Source organism: Salvelinus alpinus, chromosome 2, assembly GCF_045679555.1.
Source record: "Salvelinus alpinus chromosome 2, SLU_Salpinus.1, whole genome shotgun sequence".
NCBI lineage: Eukaryota > Metazoa > Chordata > Actinopteri > Salmoniformes > Salmonidae > Salvelinus > Salvelinus alpinus.
The window spans coordinates 7,489,346-7,512,144 of NC_092087.1; the positions used below are offsets into that span (position 1 = coordinate 7,489,346).

Consider the following 22,799-nt stretch of genomic DNA (forward strand, 5'->3'; position numbering starts at 1 on the left):
TGTCATTACTAGAAAGCAGAGTTGATGTCATTACTAAAAAGCAGAGTTGATGTCATTACTAGAAAGCAGAGTTGATGTCATTACTAAAAAGCAGAGTTGATGTCATTACTAAAAAGCAGAGTTGATGTCATTACTAAAAAGCAGAGTTGATGTCATTACTAAAAAGCAGAGTTGATGTCATTACTAAAAAGGAGAGTTGATGTCATTACTAGAAAGCAGAGTTGATGTCATTACTAAAAAGCAGAGTTGATGTCATTACTAGAAAGCAGAGTTGATGTCATTACTAGAAAGCAGAGTTGATGTCATTACTAGAAAGCAGAGTTGATGTCATTACTAAAAAGCAGAGTTGATGTCATTACTAGAAAGCAGAGTTGATGTCATTACTAAAAAGCAGAGTTGATGTCATTACTAGAAAGCAGAGTTGATGTCATTACTAGAAAGCAGAGTTGATGTCATTACTAAAAAGCAGAGTTGATGTCATTACTAGAAAGCAGAGTTGATGTCATTACTAAAAAGCAGAGTTGATGTCATTACTAAAAAGCAGAGTTGATGTCATTACTAGAAAGCAGAGTTGATGTCATTACTAGAAAGCAGAGTTGATGTCATTACTAAAAAGCAGAGTTGATGTCATTACTAGAAAGCAGAGTTGATGTCATTACTAAAAAGCAGAGTTGATGTCATTACTAGAAAGCAGAGTTGATGTCATTACTAGAAAGCAGAGTTGATGTATATTTTACTAAAAAGCAGAGTTGATGTCATTACTAGAAAGCAGAGTTGATGTCATTACTAGAAAGCAGAGTTGATGTCATTACTAAAAAGCAGAGTTGATGTCATTACTAGAAAGCAGAGTTGATGTCATTACTAGAAAGCAGAGTGGATGTCATTACTAAAAAGCAGAGTTGATGTCATTACTAAAAAGCAGAGTTGATGTCATTACTAAAAAGCAGAGTTGATGTCATTACTAAAAAGCAGAGTTGATGTCATTACTAAAAAGCAGAGTTGATGTCATTACTAAAAAGCAGAGTGGATGTCATTACTAAAAAGCAGAGTTGATGTCATTACTAAAAAGCAGAGTTGATGTCATTACTAGAAAGCAGAGTTGATGTCATTACTAAAAAGCAGAGTTGATGTCATTACTAAAAAGCAGAGTTGATGTCATTACTAAAAAGCAGAGTTGATGTCATTACTAAAAAGCAGAGTTGATGTCATTACTAAAAAGCAGAGTGGATGTCATTACTAAAAAGCAGAGTTGATGTCATTACTAAAAAGCAGAGTTGATGTCATTACTAGAAAGCAGAGTTGATGTCATTACTAAAAAGCAGAGTTGATGTCATTACTAAAAAGCAGAGTTGATGTCATTACTAGAAAGCAGAGTTGATGTCATTACTAAAAAGGAGAGTTGATGTCATTACTAGAAAGCAGAGTTGATGTCATTACTAAAAAGCAGAGTTGATGTCATTACTAGAAAGCAGAGTGGATGTCATTACTAAAAAGCAGAGTTGATGTCATTACTAGAAAGCAGAGTTGATGTCATTACTAAAAAGGAGAGTTGATGTCATTACTAAAAAGCAGAGTTGATGTCATTACTAGAAAGCAGAGTTGATGTCATTACTAAAAAGGAGAGTTGATGTCATTACTAGAAAGCAGAGTTGATGTCATTACTAAAAAGCAGAGTTGATGTCATTACTAAAAAGCAGAGTTGATGTCATTACTAGAAAGCAGAGTTGATGTCATTCCTAAAAAGCAGAGTTGATGTCATTACTAGAAAGCAGAGTGGATGTCATTACTAAAAAGCAGAGTTGATGTCATTACTAAAAAGCAGAGTTGATGTCATTACTAAAAAGCAGAGTTGATGTCATTACTAAAAAGCAGAGTTGATGTCATTACTAAAAAGCAGAGTTGATGTCATTACTAAAAAGCAGAGTGGATGTCATTACTAAAAAGCAGAGTTGATGTCATTACTAAAAAGCAGAGTTGATGTCATTACTAGAAAGCAGAGTTGATGTCATTACTAAAAAGCAGAGTTGATGTCATTACTAAAAAGCAGAGTTGATGTCATTACTAAAAAGCAGAGTTGATGTCATTACTAAAAAGCAGAGTTGATGTCATTACTAAAAAGCAGAGTGGATGTCATTACTAAAAAGCAGAGTTGATGTCATTACTAAAAAGCAGAGTTGATGTCATTACTAGAAAGCAGAGTTGATGTCATTACTAAAAAGCAGAGTTGATGTCATTACTAAAAAGCAGAGTTGATGTCATTACTAGAAAGCAGAGTTGATGTCATTACTAAAAAGGAGAGTTGATGTCATTACTAGAAAGCAGAGTTGATGTCATTACTAAAAAGCAGAGTTGATGTCATTACTAGAAAGCAGAGTGGATGTCATTACTAAAAAGCAGAGTTGATGTCATTACTAAAAAGCAGAGTTGATGTCATTACTAAAAAGCAGAGTTGATGTCATTACTAAAAAGCAGAGTTGATGTCATTACTAAAAAGCAGAGTTGATGTCATTACTAAAAAGCAGAGTTGATGTCATTACTAAAAAGCAGAGTTGATGTCATTACTAAAAAGCAGAGTTGATGTCATTACTAAAAAGCAGAGTTGATGTCATTACTAAAAAGCAGAGTTGATGTCATTACTAAAAAGCAGAGTTGATGTCATTACTAGAAAGCAGAGTTGATGTCATTACTAAAAAGCAGAGTTGATGTCATTACTAAAAAGCAGAGTTGATGTCATTACTAAAAAGCAGAGTTGATGTCATTACTAAAAAGCAGAGTTGATGTCATTACTAAAAAGCAGAGTTGATGTCATTACTAGAAAGCAGAGTTGATGTCATTACTAGAAAGCAGAGTTGATGTCATTACTAGAAAGCAGAGTTGATGTCATTACTAAAAAGCAGAGTTGATGTCATTACTAAAAAGCAGAGTTGATGTCATTACTAGAAAGCAGAGTTGATGTCATTACTAAAAAGGAGAGTTGATGTCATTACTAAAAAGGAGAGTTGATGTCATTACTAGAAAGCAGAGTTGATGTCATTACTAAAAAGGAGAGTTGATGTCATTACTAAAAAGGAGAGTTGATGTCATTACTAGAAAGCAGAGTTGATGTCATTACTAAAAAGCAGAGTTGATGTCATTACTAAAAAGCAGAGTTGATGTCATTACTAAAAAGCAGAGTTGATGTCATTACTAGAAAGCAGAGTGGATGTCATTACTAAAAAGCAGAGTTGATGTCATTACTAAAAAGCAGAGTTGATGTCATTACTAGAAAGCAGAGTTGATGTCATTACTAAAAAGCAGAGTTGATGTCATTACTAAAAAGGAGAGTTGATGTCATTACTAGAAAGCAGAGTGGATGTCATTACTAAAAAGCAGAGTTGATGTCATTACTAAAAAGCAGAGTTGATGTCATTACTAGAAAGCAGTGTTGATGTCATTACTAGAAAGCAGAGTTGATGTCATTACTAAAAAGCAGAGTTGATGTCATTACTAGAAAGCAGAGTTGATGTCATTACTAAAAAGCAGAGTTGATGTCATTACTAAAAAGCAGAGTTGATGTCATTACTAGAAAGCAGAGTTGATGTCATTACTAAAAAGCAGAGTTGATGTCATTACTAAAAAGCAGAGTTGATGTCATTACTAAAAAGCAGGGTTGATGTCATTACTAAAAAGCAGAGTTGATGTCATTACTAAAAAGCAGAGTTGATGTCATTACTAAAAAGCAGAGTTGATGTCATTACTAGAAAGCAGAGTTGATGTCATTACTAGAAAGCAGAGTTGATGTCATTACTAAAAAGCAGAGTTGATGTCATTACTAAAAAGCAGAGTTGATGTCATTACTAGAAAGCAGAGTTGATGTCATTACTAAAAAGCAGAGTTGATGTCATTACTAAAAAGCAGAGTTGATGTCATTACTAGAAAGCAGAGTTGATGTCATTACTAAAAAGCAGAGTTGATGTCATTACTAAAAAGCAGAGTTGATGTCATTACTAAAAAGCAGAGTTGATGTCATTACTAAAAAGCAGAGTTGATGTCATTACTAGAAAGCAGAGTTGATGTCATTACTAGAAAGCAGAGTTGATGTCATTACTAAAAAGCAGAGTTGATGTCATTACTAAAAAGCAGAGTTGATGTCATTACTAGAAAGCAGAGTTGATGTCATTACTAAAAAGCAGAGTTGATGTCATTACTAAAAAGCTGAGTTGATGTCATTACTAGAAAGCAGAGTTGATGTCATTACTAAAAAGCAGAGTTGATGTCATTACTAAAAAGCAGAGTTGATGTCATTACTAGAAAGCAGAGTTGATGTCATTACTAAAAAGCAGAGTTGATGTCATTACTAGAAAGCAGAGTTGATGTCATTACTAAAAAGCAGAGTTGATGTCATTACTAAAAAGCAGAGTTGATGTCATTACTAGAAAGCAGAGTTGATGTCATTACTAGAAAGCAGAGTTGATGTCATTACTAAAAAGCAGAGTTGATGTCATTACTAAAAAGCAGAGTTGATGTCATTACTAGAAAGCAGAGTTGATGTCATTACTAAAAAGGAGAGTTGATGTCATTACTAGAAAGCAGAGTTGATGTCATTACTAAAAAGCAGAGTTGATGTCATTACTAAAAAGCAGAGTTGATGTCATTACTAAAAAGCAGAGTTGATGTCATTACTAAAAAGCAGAGTTGATGTCATTACTAGAAAGCAGAGTTGATGTCATTACTAAAAAGCAGAGTTGATGTCATTACTAAAAAGCAGAGTTGATGTCATTACTAAAAAGCAGAGTTGATGTCATTACTAGAAAGCAGAGTTGATGTCATTACTAAAAAGCAGAGTTGATGTCATTACTAAAAAGCAGAGTTGATGTCATTACTAAAAAGCAGAGTTGATGTCATTACTAAAAAGCAGAGTTGATGTCATTACTAGAAAGCAGAGTTGATGTCATTACTAAAAAGCAGAGTTGATGTCATTACTAAAAAGCAGAGTTGATGTCATTACTAGAAAGCAGAGTTGATGTCATTACTAGAAAGCAGTGTTGATGTCATTACTAGAAAGCAGAGTTGATGTCATTACTAAAAAGCAGAGTTGATGTCATTACTAAAAAGCAGAGTTGATGTCATTACTAAAAAGCAGAGTTGATGTCATTACTAGAAAGCAGAGTTGATGTCATTACTAGAAAGCAGAGTTGATGTCATTACTAGAAAGCAGAGTTGATGTCATTACTAAAAAGCAGAGTTGATGTCATTACTAAAAAGCAGAGTTGATGTCATTACTAGAAAGCAGAGTTGATGTCATTACTAAAAAGCAGAGTTGATGTCATTACTAGAAAGCAGAGTTGATGTCATTACTAGAAAGCAGAGTTGATGTCATTACTAAAAAGCAGAGTTGATGTCATTACTAGAAAGCAGAGTTGATGTCATTACTAAAAAGCAGAGTTGATGTCATTACTAAAAAGCAGAGTTGATGTCATTACTAGAAAGCAGAGTTGATGTCATTACTAAAAAGCAGAGTTGATGTCATTACTAAAAAGCAGAGTTGATGTCATTACTAGAAAGCAGAGTTGATGTCATTACTAAAAAGCAGAGTTGATGTCATTACTAAAAAGCAGAGTTGATGTCATTACTAAAAAGCAGAGTTGATGTCATTACTAAAAAGCAGAGTTGATGTCATTACTAGAAAGCAGAGTTGATGTCATTACTAAAAAGCAGAGTTGATGTCATTACTAAAAAGCAGAGTTGATGTCATTACTAGAAAGCAGAGTTGATGTCATTACTAGAAAGCAGTGTTGATGTCATTACTAGAAAGCAGAGTTGATGTCATTACTAAAAAGCAGAGTTGATGTCATTACTAAAAAGCAGAGTTGATGTCATTACTAAAAAGCAGAGTTGATGTCATTACTAGAAAGCAGAGTTGATGTCATTACTAGAAAGCAGAGTTGATGTCATTACTAGAAAGCAGAGTTGATGTCATTACTAAAAAGCAGAGTTGATGTCATTACTAAAAAGCAGAGTTGATGTCATTACTAGAAAGCAGAGTTGATGTCATTACTAAAAAGCAGAGTTGATGTCATTACTAGAAAGCAGAGTTGATGTCATTACTAGAAAGCAGAGTTGATGTCATTACTAGAAAGCAGAGTTGATGTCATTACTAGAAAGCAGAGTTGATGTCATTACTAGAAAGCAGAGTTGATGTCATTACTAGAAAGCAGAGTTGATGTCATTACTAAAAAGCAGAGTTGATGTCATTACTAGAAAGCAGAGTTGATGTCATTACTAAAAAGCAGAGTTGATGTCATTACTAAAAAGCAGAGTTGATGTCATTACTAGAAAGCAGAGTTGATGTCATTACTAAAAAGGAGAGTTGATGTCATTACTAAAAAGCAGAGTTGATGTCATTACTAAAAAGCAGAGTTGATGTCATTACTAAAAAGCAGAGTTGATGTCATTACTAGAAAGCAGAGTTGATGTCATTACTAAAAAGCAGAGTTGATGTCATTACTAAAAAGCAGAGTTGATGTCATTACTAAAAAGCAGAGTTGATGTCATTACTAGAAAGCAGAGTTGATGTCATTACTAAAAAGCAGAGTTGATGTCATTACTAGAAAGCAGAGTTGATGTCATTACTAAAAAGCAGAGTTGATGTCATTACTAAAAAGCAGAGTTGATGTCATTACTAGAAAGCAGAGTTGATGTCATTACTAAAAAGCAGAGTTGATGTCATTACTAGAAAGCAGAGTTGATGTCATTACTAAAAAGGAGAGTTGATGTCATTACTAGAAAGCAGAGTTGATGTCATTACTAAAAAGCAGAGTTGATGTCATTACTAAAAAGCAGAGTTGATGTCATTACTAGAAAGCAGAGTTGATGTCATTACTAGAAAGCAGAGTTGATGTCATTACTAGAAAGCAGAGTTGATGTCATTACTAGAAAGCAGAGTTGATGTCATTACTAAAAAGCAGAGTGGATGTCATTACTAGAAAGCAGAGTTGATGTCATTACTAAAAAGCAGAGTGGATGTCATTATTAGAAAGCAGAGTTGATGTCATTACTAGAAAGCAGAGTTGATGTCATTACTAGAAAGCAGAGTTGATGTCATTACTAAAAAGCAGAGTTGATGTCATTACTAAAAAGCAGAGTGGATGTCATTACTAAAAAGCAGAGTTGATGTCATTACTAAAAAGCAGAGTTGATGTCATTACTAAAAAGCAGAGTTGATGTCATTACTAAAAAGCAGAGTTGATGTCATTACTAAAAAGCAGAGTTGATGTCATTACTAAAAAGCAGAGTGGATGTGTAGGACGCAGGACTCTTTCCTTTCAGGAGGTAATAACGTAAAAATACCTTCACAAAGGAGGAGTGAGGAACACGCACTTTCAGGATCACATCGATGTATCTCTGTGGCTGTTGCACCGGGACGTCCCACGGAGGGGGGCTCATCCCGTACTGAGGTCCATCTACCACCTGGCCTGGGAGATCGGAGGAAGAAACGCCATGGGATACCTCGCCTAGGTGCACATCTGCTCTAGTTAAAGCAACTCTGTTGTCATGCGTTGTTGTGCCATACAATAGATGCCACACATGTACTGTATGGGTACAAACTGGAACTTCTCTGATACGTGTGTATTTTGTAACTGACAGCAAATATGTCCGTTTGTGACAAAACACCTTGTCTAGTTATTTGAAACAGACAAAAAGCTGTCCTGAGACAGTATGAAATTACCAGTAAATGGCTCCATCTCCCAGGCACTGGATCTGGACTCAGTATATGTCTCCAAACGATACTGCCAACAAGAGGTTTCATAAGAGACAATACCAACTAGAGGTTTCATTAGTGACACTACCAACTAGAGGTTTCTTTAGAGACACTATCAACTAGAGGTTTCATAAGAGATACTACCTACAAGAGGTTTCATAAGATACCAACTAGAGGTATCATTAGAGATACTACCAACTAGAGGTATCATTAGAGACACTACCAACTAGAGGTATCATTAGAGATACTACCAACTAGAGGTATCATTAGAGACACTACCAACTAGAGGTATCATTAGAGATACTACCAACTAGAGGTTTCATTAGAGATACTACCAACTAGAGGTTTCATTAGAGACACTACCAACTAGAGGTTTCATTAGAGACAATACCAACTAGAGGTTTCATTAGAGACAATACCAACTAGAGGTTTCATTAGAGACACTACCAACTAGAGGTATCATAAGATACCAACTAGAGGATTTCATTAGAGACACTACCAACTAGAGGTTTTATAAGAGATACTACCAACTAGAGGTATCATTAGAGATACTACCAACTAGAGGTTTTATAAGAGATACTACCAACTAGAGGTTTCATTAGAGATACTACCAACTAGAGGTATCATTAGAGATACTACCAACTAGAGGTATCATTAGAGACACTACCAACTAGAGGTATCATTAGAGACACTACCAACTAGAGGTATCATTAGAGATACTACTAACTGGAGGTCTAGTATGAAGGGCTAGTAAGCAGACTTACCCGATACATTGTGATAGGTTGTAACTCCTTGAAGGTCAGGTTTCTGGCAGGCTTGCTGCTTTTGGACCACTTGGAGCCCACAAACTTCAGGAGAGCTTCCCTAGCCACGCTCTCTGACACTTGAGGTACCCTGTAGAATACATACAGTCAGGTCCAAAAGAATTGGCACCCTTGATAAAGATGAGAAAAAAATATACTGTATAAAATAAATAATACAAATACACTACCATATAGTGTATGCTAAAAAATTTTTTTAAGTATATATTATACAATTGCTCAAATAAATAAATGTTATTAACAAGTAATATTTTCTTTCTAAAAAGATATGGGTCAAAATTATTGGCACCCCTCATAATAAATCAAAAAAGATATGGGTCAAAATTATTGGCACCCCTCATAATAAATCAAAAAAGATATGGGTCAAAATTTTTGGCACCCCTCATAATAAAAAAAAAAAGATATGGGTCAAAATTATTGGCACCCCTCATAATAAATCAAAAAAGATATGGGTCAAAATTATTGGCACCCCTCATAATAAATCAAAACAAAGAACATTTTACTGGAATTCTACTTTTTTAAATAAAATGTATCTCAGCTTAAAGCCCCCCTGCAGTCTTTTTAAATCTATATATTTTTTTTTTAAATCATCACTAAATAATAAATCCCTATGTGTGTTTATTTCCCTGGACCGCCTCTTGACGTTGAAATGCTCAGTCTGATCGTGTGGGCGTGTTGATACAAATGGTTCTATATTTACATACACAAACCTGATTGGCGGATAGGATTGTTCAGGCTCCGCTTCCCTCTTCAAAGTAGGAGGATACATATGCAAATAAAAGATGGCTAGTCATTGGTCAGAATAATCAGATCAGATTGAGACGATACAAATATTGTGGGGGCTGTTTTGTTAGACTTCCATGTGGCTTTTGACATTATTGATCATAGTCTGCTGCTTGAAAAACGTATGTGTTATGGCTTTACACCCCCTGCTATATTGTGGATAAAGAGTTACCTGTCTAACATAACACAGAGGGGGATCTTTAATGGAGGCCTCCCCAACATACAGTGGATTGTGAAAGTGTTCACCCCCCTTGGCATTTTTCCTATTTTGTTGCCTTACAACCTGGAATTAAAATTGATTTTTGGGGGGGTTTGTATCTTTGATTGCCTACCACTTGCCTACCACTTAGAAGATCCAAAAGATTTTCCTTGTGAAACAAACAAGAAATAAGACAAAAAAAACTGAAAACTTGAGCGTGTATAACCATTCACCCCCCCCAAAGTCAATACTTTGTAGAGCACCTTTTGCAGCAATTACAGCTGCAAGTCTCTTGGGGTATGTCTCTATAAGCTTGGCACATCTAGCCACTGGGATTTTTGCCCATTCTTCAAGGCAAAACTGCTCCAGCTCCTTCAAGTTGGATGGCTTCTGCTGGTGTACAGCAATCTTTAAGTCATACCACAGATTCTCAATTGGATTGAGGTCTGGGCTTTGACTATGCCATTCCAAGACATTTAAATATTTCTCCTTAAACCACTCGAGTGTTGCTTTAGCAGTATGCTTAGGGTCATTGTCCTGCTGGAAGGTGAACCTCCGTCCCAGTCTCAAATCTCTAGGTTACCCTCAAGAATTTCCCTGTATTTAGCACCATCCATCATTCCTTCAATTCTGAAAAGTTTCCCAGTCCCTGCCGATGAAAAACATACCCACAGCATGATGCTGCCACCACCATGCTTCACTGTGGGGATGATGTTCTCGGGGTGATGAGAGTTGGGTTTGCGCCAGACATAGTGTTTTCCTTGATGGCCCAAAAAGCTACATTTTAGTCTCATCTAACCAGAGTACCTTCTTCCATATGTTTGGGGAGTCTCCCACATGCCTTTTGGCGAACAAACGTGTTTGCTTATTTTTTTCTTGAGCAATGGCTTTTTTCTGCCCACTCTTCCGTAAAGCCCAGCTCTGTGGAGTGTACGGCTTAAAGTGGTCCTATGGACAGATACTCCAATCTCCGCTGTGGAGCTTTGCAGCTCCTTCAGGGTTATCTTTGGTCTTTTTGTTGCCTCTCTGATTAAAGCCCTCCTTGCCTGGTCCGTGAGTTTTGGTGGGCGGCCCTCTCTTGGCAGGTTTGTTGTGGTGCCATATTCTTTCCATTTTTTAATAATGGATTCCGTGGGATGTTCAAAGTTTCTGATATTTTTTATAACCCAACCCTGATCTGTACTTCTCCACAACTTTGTCCCTGACCTGTTTGGAGAGCTCCTTGGTCTTTATGGTTGCCGCTTGCTTAGTGGTGTTACAGACTCTGGGGCCTTTCAGAACAGGTGTATATATACTGAGATCGTGTGACAAATCATGTGTCACTTAGATTGCACACAGGTGCACTTTATTTAAATAATTATTTAACTTCTGAAGGTAATTGGTTGCACCAGATCTTATTTAGGGGCTTCATAGTAAAGGGGGTGAATACATGTGCACGAACCACTTTTCCGTTGTTTTGTTTTTGTTTTTAGAAACAAGTAATTTTTTTCATTTAATTTGGATTGGAACCGATGCTATGGTCAGATGACAATGAAAATAAAGCTCTGTGGCCAAGCACACCAGTGGTGGGTTTGGCGTCGAAAGAAGGATGCAGATTTAGAAAAGAATCTCATCCCTACTGTAAAATATGGTGGTGGATCTTTGATGTTACTGGACTATTTTGCTTCCCCTGCTCCTGGGGCCCTTGTTAATGTCAACGTACCAGGACATTTTAGGCCAAAACTCGGTTGCCTCTGCCAGGAGGCTGAAACTTGGCCGCAAGTGGATCTTCCAGCAAGACAATAACCACGAACACACATCAAAATCCACAAAGAATTGGTTAATTGGCCACGAAATAAAAATGTTGCAAATGCCCATCTTAGTCTCCAGACTTCTATCCCATTGAAAACCTGTGCAGAACGAAGGATATCAAGGATCTGGAAAAATTCTGTATGGAGGAATGGGCTACGATCCCTCCCAATGTGTTCTCCAATCTCGTAAAACATTTTAGAAAAAGTCTCAGTGACTTTATCCTCAAAAAGTGAGGGTGGCGAAGTACTGAAAACAGAAAATCTCTTTCTCTGAGTATTAGAATAAAATAATTTCCCCACAAAATTTGCATACAATAACTAAATATTTGTATTATTTATTTTATACAGTCTTTTTGGCTAATCTTTATCAAGGTAGTCTGGGGTGTAGTAGCAGTATAGTACTGTAGTCTGGTGTGTAGTAGTACTGTAGTCTGGGGTGTAGTAGCAGTATAGTACTGTAGTCTGGGGTGTAGTAACAGTATAGTACTGTAGTCTGGGATGTAGTAGTACTGTAGTCTGGGGTGTAGTAGTACTGTAGTCTGGGGTGTAGTAGCAGTACAGTAATGTAGTCTGGGGTGTAGTAGTACTGTAGTCTGGGGTGTAGTAGTACTGTAGTCGGGGGTGTAGTAACAGTATAGTACTGTAGTCTGGGGTGTAGTAGCAGTACAGTAATGTAGTCTGGGGTGTAGTAGTACTGTAGTCTGGGGTGTAGTAACAGTATAGTACTGTAGTCTGGGGTGTAGTAGTACTGTAGTCTGGGGTATAGTAGTACTGTAGTCTGGGATGTAGTAATACTGTAGTCTGGGATGTAATAGTACTGTAATCTGGGGTGTAGTAGTACTGTAGTCTGGGGTGTAGTACTACTGTAGTCTGGGGTGTAGTAGTACTGTAATCGGGGGTGTAGTAGTACTGTAGTCTGGGGTGTAGTAGTACTGTAGTCTGGGGTGTAGTAGTACTATAGTCTGGGGTGTAGTACTACTGTAGTTCGGGGTGTAGTAGCATTATAGTACTGTAGTCGGGGGTGTAGTAGCAGTATAGTACTGTAGTCTGGTGTGTAGTAGTACTGTAGTCTGGGGTGTAGTAGCAGTATAGTACTGTAGTCTGGGGTGTAGTAGTACTGTAGTCTGGGGTGTAGTAGTACTGTAGTCTGGGGTGTAGTACTACTGTAGTGTGGGGTGTAGTAGTACTGTAGTCTGGGGTGTAGTACTACTGTAGTCTGGGGTGTAGTACTACTGTAGTGTGGGGTGTAGTAGTACTGTAGTCTGGGGTGTAGTACTACTGTAGTCTGGGGTGTAGTAGTACTGTAGTCTGGGGTGTAGTAGTACTGTAGTCTGGGGTGTAGTAGTACTATAGTATGGGGTGTAGTATTACTGTAGTCTGGGGTGTAGTAGCAGTATGGTACTATAGTCTGGGGTGTAGTAGTACTGTAGTGTGGGGTGTAGTACTGCTGTAGTCTGGGGTGTAGTACTACTGTAGTCTGGGGTGTAGTAGTACTGTAGTGTGGGGTGTAGTACTACTGTAGTCTGGGGTGTAGTAGTACTGTAGTATGGGGTGTAGTAGTACTGTAGTGTGGGGTGTAGTAGTACTGTAGTGTGGGGTGTAGTAGTACTGTAGTCTGGGGTGTAGTAGTACTGTAGTCTGGTGTGTAGTAGTACTGTAGTGTGGTGTGTAGTAGTACTGTAGTGTGGGGTGTAGTACTACTGTAGTCTGGGGTGTAGTAGTACTGTAGTGTGGGGTGTAGTAGTACTGTAGTGTGGGGTGTAGTAGTACTGTAGTGTGGGGTGTAGTAGTACTGTAGTGTGGGGTGTAGTAGTACTGTAGTGTGGTGTGTAGTAGTACTGTAGTCTGGGGTGTAGTAGTACTGTAGTGTGGGGTGTAGTAGTACTGTAGTGTTGGGTGTAGTAGTACTGTAGTGTGGGGTGTAGTAGTACTGTAGTCTGGGGTGTAGTACTACTGTAGTCTGGTGTGTAGTAGTACTGTAGTGTGGTGTGTAGTAGTACTGTAGTGTGGGGTGTAGTAGTACTGTAGTCTGGGGTGTAGTAGTACTGTAGTGTGGGGTGTAGTAGTACTGTAGTGTGGGGTGTAGTAGTACTGTAGTGTGGGGTGTAGTAGTACTGTAGTGTGGGGTGTAGTACTACTGTAGTGTGGGGTGTAGTACTACTGTAGTGTGGGGTGTAGTAGTACTGTAGTGTGGGTGGTCTAACGGTCTTCAGCTGCTGCCTCTGGAGCACATGTATGATGTACAGCTCACAGCATGGGTTCAAATGCAGCCCACTGCTCTTTCAGAATTCTCTTTATCCAATAAACACAGAAAATACTTCTATATTAAATAGCACAGTACTGTATCTAGTCTCACCTGACGTTAGGGACGGATGCATTTCTGTCATTCTCAGGTTGAGGGTTGTAGGCAGGAGGAGGAGGGTACAGCTGGTCTCCTGTGTCTGAGGGAAATACAAGCATTTCAGTCATTCATATGAAGGCAATCATGAAGTTATTTTGGAAATTACACTTCAACACAGACAAGGTAAATTAACACTAGGATCTACAGCCAAGTCAATCACCTTGTCTGCTTCAGAAATGGCATCCTCTTCCCAACACAGTGCATTACTTTTGGCCAGTGCCACATAGACATCTGGTCAATTGTAGTGCACTATGTAAGGAATAGGGTGCCATTTCAGACACAGCTTTCGATCACGTTCAGTGTAGTGTTCTAAATGACAGTGTAGTGTTTTAAATGACAGTGTAGTGTTCTAAATGACAGTGTAGTGTTCTAAATGACAGTGTAGTGTTCTAAATGACAATGTAGTATTCTAAATGACAATGTAGTGTTCTAAATGACAATGTAGTGTTCTAAATGACAGTGTAGTGTTCTAAATGACAGTGTAGTGTTCTAAATGACAGTGTAGTATTCTAAATGACAGTGTAGTGTTTTCAATGACAATGTAGTGTTCTAAATGACAGTGTAGTGTTCTAAATGACAATGTAGTGTTCTAAATGACAGTGTAGTGTTCTAAATGACAGTGTAGTATTCTAAATGACAGTGTAGTGTTCTAAATGACAGTGTAGTGTTCTAAATGACAGTGTAGTATTCTAAATGACAGTGTAGTGTTCTAAATGACAGTGTAGTATTCTAAATGACAGTGTAGTATTCTAAATGACAGTGTAGTGTTCTAAATGACAGTGTAGTGTTCTAAATGACAGTGTAGTGTTCTAAATGACAGTGTAGTGTTCTAAATGACAGTGTAGTGTTCTAAATGACAGTGTAGTATTCTAAATGACAGTGTAGTGTTCTAAATGACAGTGTAGTGTTCTAAATGACAGTGTAGTGTTCTAAATGACAGTGTAGTGTTCTGAATGACAGTGTAGTATTCTAAATGACAGTGTAGTGTTCTAAATGACAGTGTAGTGTTCTAAATGACAGTGTAGTGTTCTAAATGACAGTGTGGTGTTCTAAATGACAGTGTAGTGTTCTAAACGACAGTGTAGTGTTCTAAATGACAGTGTAGTGTTCTAAATGACAGTGTAGTGTTCTAAATGACAGTGTGGTGTTCTAAATGACAGTGTAGTGTTCTAAATGACAGTGTAGTGTTCTAAATGACAGTGTAGTGTTCTAAATGACAGTGTAGTGTTCTAAATGACAGTGTAGTGTTCTAAATGACAGTGTGGTGTTCTAAATGACAGTGTAGTGTTCTAAATGACAGTGTGGTGTTCTAAAGTACTGTTCTAAATGACAGTGTAGTGTTCTAAATGACAGTGTGGTGTTCTAAATGACAGTGTAGTGTTCTAAAGTAGTGTTCTAAATGACAGTGTAGTGTTCTAAATGACAATGTAGTGTTCTAAATGACAGTGTAGTGTTCTAAAGTAGTGTTCTAAAGGACAGTGTAGTGTTCTAAATGACAGTGTAGTATTCTAAATGACAGTGTAGTGTTCTAAAGTAGTGTTCTAAATGACAGTGTAGTGTTCTAAATGGCAGTGTAGTGTTCTAAATGACAGTGTAGTGTTCTAAATGACAGTGTAGTGCTCTAAATGACAGTGTAGTATTCTAAATGACAGTGTAGTGTTCTAAATGACAGTGTAGTATTCTAAATGACAGTGTAGTATTCTAAATGACAGTGTAGTGTTCTAAATGACAGTGTAGTGTTCTAAATGACAGTGTAGTATTCTAAATGAGAGTGTAGTGTTCTAAATGACAGTGTGGTGTTCTAAATGACAGTGTAGTGTTCTAAATGACAGTGTAGTGTTCTAAATGACAGTGTAGTGTTCTAAATGACAGTGTAGTGTTCTAAATGACAGTGTAGTGTTCTAAATTACAGTGTAGTATTCTAAATGACAGTGTGGTGTTCTAAATGACAGTGTAGTGTTCTAAATGACAGTGTAGTGTTCTAAATGACAGTGTAGTGTTCTAAATGACAGTGTAGTGTTCTAAATGACAATGTAGTGTTCTAAATGACAGTGTAGTATTCTAAATGACAGTGTAGTGTTCTAAATGACAGTGTAGTGTTCTAAATGACAGTGTAGTGTTCTAAATGACAGTGTAGTATTCTAAATGACAGTGTAGTGTTCTAAATGACAGTGTAGTATTCTAAATGACAGTGTAGTGTTCTAAATGACAGTGTAGTGTTCTAAAGTAGTGTTCTAAATGACAGTGTAGTGTTCTAAATGACAGTGTAGTGCTCTAAATGACAGTGTAGTATTCTAAATGACAGTGTAGTGTTCTAAATGACAGTGTAGTGTTCTAAATGACAGTGTAGTGTTCTAAATGACAGTGTGGTGTTCTAAATGACAGTGTAGTGTTCTAAATGACAGTGTAGTGTTCTAAATGACAGTGTAGTGTTCTAAATGACAGTGTAGTGTTCTGAATGACAGTGTAGTATTCTAAATGACAGTGTAGTGTTCTAAATGACAGTGTGGTGTTCTAAATGACAGTGTAGTGTTCTAAATGACAGTGTAATGTTCTAAATGACAGTGTAGTGTTCTAAATGACAGTGTAGTGTTCTAAATGACAGTGTGGTGTTCTAAATGACAGTGTAGTGTTCTAAATGACAGTGTGGTGTTCTAAAGTACTGTTCTAAATGACAGTGTAGTGTTCTAAATGACAGTGTGGTGTTCTAAATGACAGTGTAGTGTTCTAAAGTAGTGTTCTAAATGACAGTGTAGTGTTCTAAATGACAATGTAGTGTTCTAAATGACAGTGTAGTGTTCTAAAGTAGTGTTCTAAAGGACAGTGTAGTGTTCTAAATGACAGTGTAGTATTCTAAATGACAGTGTAGTGTTCTAAAGTAGTGTTCTAAATGACAGAATAGTGTTCTAAATGACAGTGTAGTGTTCTAAATGACAGTGTAGTGTTCTAAATGACAGTGTAGTGCTCTAAATGACAGTGTAGTGTTCTAAATGACAATGTAGTGTTCTAAATGACAGTGTAGTGTTCTAAATGACAGTGTAGCATTCTAACATGACAGTGTAGTGTTCTAAATGACAGTGTAGTGTTCTAAAGTAGTGTTCTAAATGACAGTGTAGTGTTCTAAATGACAGTGTAGTGTTCTAAATGACAATGTAGTGTTCTAAATGACAGTGTAGTATTCTAAATGACAGTGTAGTGTTCTAAATGACAGTGTAGTGTTCTAAATGACAGTGTAGTGTTCTAAATGACAGTGTAGTGTTCTGAATGACAGTGTAGTATTCTAAATGACAGTGTAGTGTTCTAAATGACAGTGTGGTGTTCTAAATGACAGTGTAGTGTTCTAAATGACAGTGTAGTGTTCTAAATGACAGTGTAGTGTTCTAAATGACAGTGTAGTGTTCTAAATGACAGTGTGGTGTTCTAAATGACAGTGTGGTGTTCTAAATGACAGTGTGGTGTTCTAAAGTACTGTTCTAAATGACAGTGTAGTGTTCTAAATGACAGTGTGGTGTTCTAAATGACAGTGTAGTGTTCTAAAGTAGTGTTCTAAATGACAGTGTAGTGTTCTAAATGACAATGTAGTGTTCTAAATGACAGTGTAGTGTTCTAAAGTAGTGTTCTAAATGACAGTGTAGTGTTCTAAATGACAGTGTAGTGTTCTAAATGACAGTGTAGTATTCTAAATGACAGTGTAGTGTTCTAAAGTAGTGTTCTAAATGACATAATAGTGTTCTAAATGACAGTGTAGTGTTCTAAATGACAGTGTAGTGTTCTAAATGACAGTGTAGTGCTCTAAATGACAGTGTAGTGTTCTAAATGACAATGTAGTGTTCTAAATGACAGTGTAGTGTTCTAAATGACAGTGTAGTATTCTAAATGACAGTGTAGTGTTCTAAATGACAGTGTGGTGTTCTAAATGACAGTGTAGTATTCTAAATGACAGTGTAGTATTCTAAATGACAGTGTAGTGTTCTAAATGACAGTGTAGTGTTCTAAATGACAGTGTAGTATTCTAAATGACAGTGTAGTATTCTAAATGACAGTGTAGTGTTCTAAATGACAGTGTAGTATTCTAAATGACAGTGTAGTGTTCTAAATGACAGTGTAGTGTTCTAAATGACAGTGTAGTGTTCTAAATGACAGTGTAGTATTCTAAATGACAGTGTAGTGTTCTAAATGACAGTGTAGTATTCTAAATGACAGTGTAGTGTTCTAAATGACAGTGTAGTGTTCTAAATGACAGTGTAGTATTCTAAATGACAGTGTAGTATTCTAAATGACAGTGTAGTGTTCTAAATGACAGTGTAGTGTTCTAAATGACAGTGTAGTGTTCTAAATGACAGTGTAGTGCTCTAAATGACAGTGTAGTGTTCTAAAGTAGTGTTCTAAATGACAGTGTAGTGTTCTAAAGTAGTGTTCTAAATGACAGTGTAGTGTTCTAAATGACAGTGTAGTGCTCTAAATGACAGTGTAGTGTTCTAAAGTAGTGTTCTAAATGACAGTGTAGTATTCTAAATGACAGTGTAGTGTTCTAAATGACAGTGTAGTGTTCTAAAGTAGTGTTCTAAATGACAGTGTAGTATTCTAAATGACAGTGTAGTGCTCTAAATGACAGTGTAGTATTCTAAATGACAGTGTAGTGTTCTAAATGACAGTGTAGTGTTCTAAATGACAGTGTAGTGCTCTAAATGAGAGTGTAGTATTCTAAATGACAGTGTAGTATTCTAAATGACAGTGTGGTGTTCTAAATGACAGTGTAGTATTCTAAATGACAGTGTAGTGTTCTAAATGACAGTGTAGTGTTCTAAATGACAGTGTAGTGTTCTAAATGACAATGTAGTGTTCTAAATGACAGTGTAGTATTCAAAATGACAGTGTAGTGTTCTAAATGACAATGTAGTGTTCTAAATGACAGTGTAGTGTTCTAAATGACAGTGTAGTATTCTAAATGACAGTGTAGTGTTCTAAATGACAGTGTAGTGTTCTAAATGACAGTGTAGTGCTCTAAATGACAGTGTAGTATTCTAAATGACAGTGTAGTGTTCTAAATGACAGTGTAGTGTTCTAAATGACAGTGTAGTATTCTAAATGACAGTGTAGTGTTCTAAATGACAGTGTAGTATTCTAAATGACAGTGTAGTGCTCTAAATGACAGTGTAGTGTTCTAAAGTAGTGTTCTAAATGACAGTGTAGTATTCTAAATGACAGTGTAGTGTTCTAAATGACAGTGTAGTGTTCTAAAGTAGTGTTCTAAATGACAGTGTAGTGTTCTAAATGACAGTGTAGTGCTCTAAATGACAGTGTAGTATTCTAAATGACAGTGTAGTGTTCTAAATGACAGTGTAGTGTTCTAAATGACAGTGTAGTGTTCTAAATGACAGTGTAGTGTTCTAAAGTAGTGTTCTAAATGACAGTGTAGTGTTCTAAATGACAGTGTAGTGCTCTAAATGACAGTGTAGTATTCTAAATGACAGTGTAGTGTTCTAAATGACAGTGTAGTGTTCTAAATGACAGTGTAGTGCTCTAAATGACAGTGTAGTATTCTAAATGACAGTGTAGTATTCTAAATGACAGTGTAGTGTTCTAAATGACAATGTAGTGTTCTAAATGACAGTGTAGTATTCTAAATGACAGTGTAGTGTTCTAAATGACAATGTAGTGTTCTAAATGACAGTGTAGTGTTCTAAATGACAATGTAGTGTTCTAAATGACAGTGTAGTATTCTAAATGACAGTGTAGTGTTCTAAATGACAATGTAGTGTTCTAAAGTAGTGTTCTAAATGACAGTGTAGTGGTCTAAATGACAGTGTAGTGTTCTAAATGACAGTGTAGTGTTCTAAATGACAGTGTAGTGTTCTAAATGACAGTGTAGTATTCTAAATGACAGTGTAGTGTTCTAAATGACAGTGTAGTGTTCTAAATGACAGTGTAGTATTCTAAATGACAGTGTAGTGTTCTAAATGACAATGTAGTGTTCTAAATGACAGTGTAGTGTTCTAAATGACAGTGTAGTGTTCTAAATGACAGTGTAGTGTTCTAAATGACAGTGTAGTATTCTAAATGAGAGTGTAGTGTTCTAAATGACAATGTAGTGTTCTAAAAAGAGTCAACAGACAGCTGAATGAGCTGAAAAATGAGGAGACAAACTGATTGAGACTCACCCCCTCCTTTGGGCTCATCGTACTTCGTCACAGTTCAGTGTGTGTGTGTGTGTGTGTGTGTGTGTGTGTGTGTCTCTCACCTCCTGCTTTGGGCTCGTCGTACCCCGTCACACAGTCCAGCCAACCAGGAGGGGGCGCCGACGGACCCTCCTCTGGAATGTTGGGATCAAACGCCCCTGTTGATGTCAGAGAAACATCTGGTTCATGTCCCAACTATCCATTAGACCACGCAACAGAAAACAACAAATTCCAATAGTACCTCCCCATTTCACTCTGTTTCAGACTGTTTCCTTTTGGTGCCTAATGAACATGACCCTGATATGAGTAGGACCAGGAGTCTTTCCTGACTAATATCCGGGGCCAGGAGTCTTTCCTGACTCTAATAACCGGGGCAAGGAGTCATTCCTGACGCTAATAACCAGGGCCAGGAGTCTTTACTGACTGTAATAACCAGGGTCAGGAGTCTTTCCTGACGCTAATAACTGGGGCCAGGAGTCATTCCTGACGCTAATAACCGAGACCAGGAGTCATTCCTGACTCTAATAACCAGGAGTCTTTCCTGACTGTAATAACCAGGGCCAGGAGTCTTTACTGACTGTAATAACCAGGGCCAGGAGTATTTCCTGACGCTAATAACTGGGGCCAGGAGTCATTCCTGACGCTAATAACCAGGGCCAGGAGTCTTTCCTGACTGTAATAACCAGGGCCAGGAGTCTTTCCTGATGCTAAATACCGGGGCCAGGAGTCTATCCCGACTCTAATAACCGGGGCCAGGAGTCTTTCATGCCTGTAATAACCAGGAGTCTTTCCTGACTGTAATAACCGGGGCCAGGAGTCTTTCCTGACTGTAATAACCAGGGCCAGGAGTCATTCCTGACTCTAATAACCAGGAGTCTTTCCTGATTGTAATAACCGGGGCCAGGAGTCTTTCCTGACTCTAATAACCAAGGCCAGGAGTCATTCCTGACTCTAATAACCAGGAGTCTTTCCTGGCTGTAATAACCGGGGCCAGGAGTCATTCATAACTCTAATAACCAGGAGTCTTTCCTGATTGTAATAACCGGGGCCAGGAGTCTTTCCTGACTCTAATAACCAAGGCCAGGAGTCATTCCTGACTCTAATAACCAGGAGTCTTTCCTGATTATAATAACCGGGGCCAGGAGTCTTTCCTGACTGTAATAACCGGGGCCAGGAGTCTTTCCTGCCTGTAATAACCAGGGCCAAGAGTCTATCCTGACTGTAATAACCGGGGCCAGGAGTCTTTCCTGACTGTAATAACCGGGGCCAGGAGTCTTTCCTGACTGTAATAACCGGGGCCAGGAGTCTTTCCTGACTGTAATAACCGGGGCCAGGAGTCTTTCCTGACTGTAATAACCGGGGCCAGGAGTCTTTCCTGACTGTAATAAATGGGGCCAGGAGTCTTTCCTGACTGTAATAACCACGGCCAGGAGTCTTTCCTGACTCTAATAACCAGGAGTCTTTCCTGACTGTAATAACCGGGGCCAGGAGACTTTCCTGACTGTAATAACTGGGGCCAGGAGTCTTTCCTGACTGTAATAACCAGGGCCAGGAGTCTTTCCTGACTGTAATAACCAGGAGTCTTTCCTGACTGTAATAACCGGGGCCAGGAGTCTTTCCTGACTCCAATAACCGGGGCCAGGAGTATTTCCTGACTGTAATAACCAGGGCCAGGATTCTTTCCTGACTGCAATAACCAGGAGTCTTTCCTGACTGTAATAACCGGGGCCAGGAGTCTTTCCTGACTGTAATAACCGGGGCCAGGAGTCTTTCCTGACTGTAATAACCAGGGCCAGGAGTCTTTCCTGACTGTAATAACCAGGGCCAGGAGTCTTTCCTGACTGTAATAACTGGGGCCAGGAGTCTTTCCTGACTGTAATAACCGGGGCCAGGAGTCTTTCTTGACTGTAATAACCGGGGCCAGGAGTCTTTCCTGACTGTAATAACCAGGGCCAGGAGTCTTTCCTGACTGTAATAACCGGGGTCAGGAGTCTTTCCTGACTCTAATAACCGGGGCCAGGAGTCTTTCCTGACTGTAATAACCAGAGCCATGAGTCTTTCCTGACTGTAATAACCAGGAGTCTTTCCTGACTGTAATAACCGGGGCCAGGAGTCTTTCCTGACTGTAATAACCAGGAGTCTTTCCTGACTGTAATAACCGGGGGCCAGGAGTCTTTCCTGACTGTAATAACCGGGGCCAGGATTCTTCAAAGTCCAGGTCTGAGTTCAGGTCTGGTCAGAAGAAACCCAGTTACGACAGAGACTCCGATGTCAAGGTTGAAAGATCAGGGGGCACTGGTGGAATTTGAACCCTGGGAGAAGAGCAATCTCGTAGAGAAGCAGTAGTAAGGTGTTGGATATAGGCAAGGCCCTGGTTATAGTCAAACTTAAATGGCATTATACAATACGTTACAGAGTTTAACAGAGCAGTAAACAAATGTTATAACTAATGAACCTCCAAACTCATGGCTTGTGTCCAATAGTGAAGTTTGTGTCAAAAACATTAGGGATTCAGTTCTAATACCAGGCAACAAACACTGCAGAAAACAACAGCCCTTTTGTAATTGATCAAATAGTTGCATCATTCTGGTCGTTCTCATCATCGGTAACATTCTCTCACTGTGGTTTGTCTCATTACAACCTTAGATACAGAACTGAATAATAGAGGGTAAAAAAAAAAAGGCAAATGCTCTATTGAAAATTAGTTATCATTTCGATGGTCACATCATTGGAAACTTCTCTCAGTCAGGCAAACAACATTAGCCTACATCATAACATGAGTATCTGGCAGGCTTGAGTCATGGAAATGCCATTGAAATAGAAAAACCAACCACCGGCCCAGGTGATAGGCCCAGGCCGATAGTGGTCAAGTTCCTGAGGTTCAA

General features: G+C 38.1%; 1 protein-coding gene across 1 annotated transcript in view; it reads right to left on the bottom strand.

The window, feature by feature from the left end:
* Positions 1-22,799, bottom strand: part of ssuh2.1 (ssu-2 homolog, tandem duplicate 1) — a 44,308-nt gene that overhangs the window by 5,625 nt on the left and 15,884 nt on the right. The window contains exons 2-6 of the mRNA XM_071365425.1: positions 19,977-20,072; positions 13,691-13,775; positions 8,506-8,635; positions 7,709-7,769; positions 7,330-7,454 (exon numbers count right to left, since the gene is read on the bottom strand). Of these exons, the coding sequence (XP_071221526.1) occupies positions 7,330-7,454; positions 7,709-7,769; positions 8,506-8,635; positions 13,691-13,775; positions 19,977-20,072 (497 nt within the window). The remainder of the gene's footprint in view (positions 1-7,329; positions 7,455-7,708; positions 7,770-8,505; positions 8,636-13,690; positions 13,776-19,976; positions 20,073-22,799) is intronic.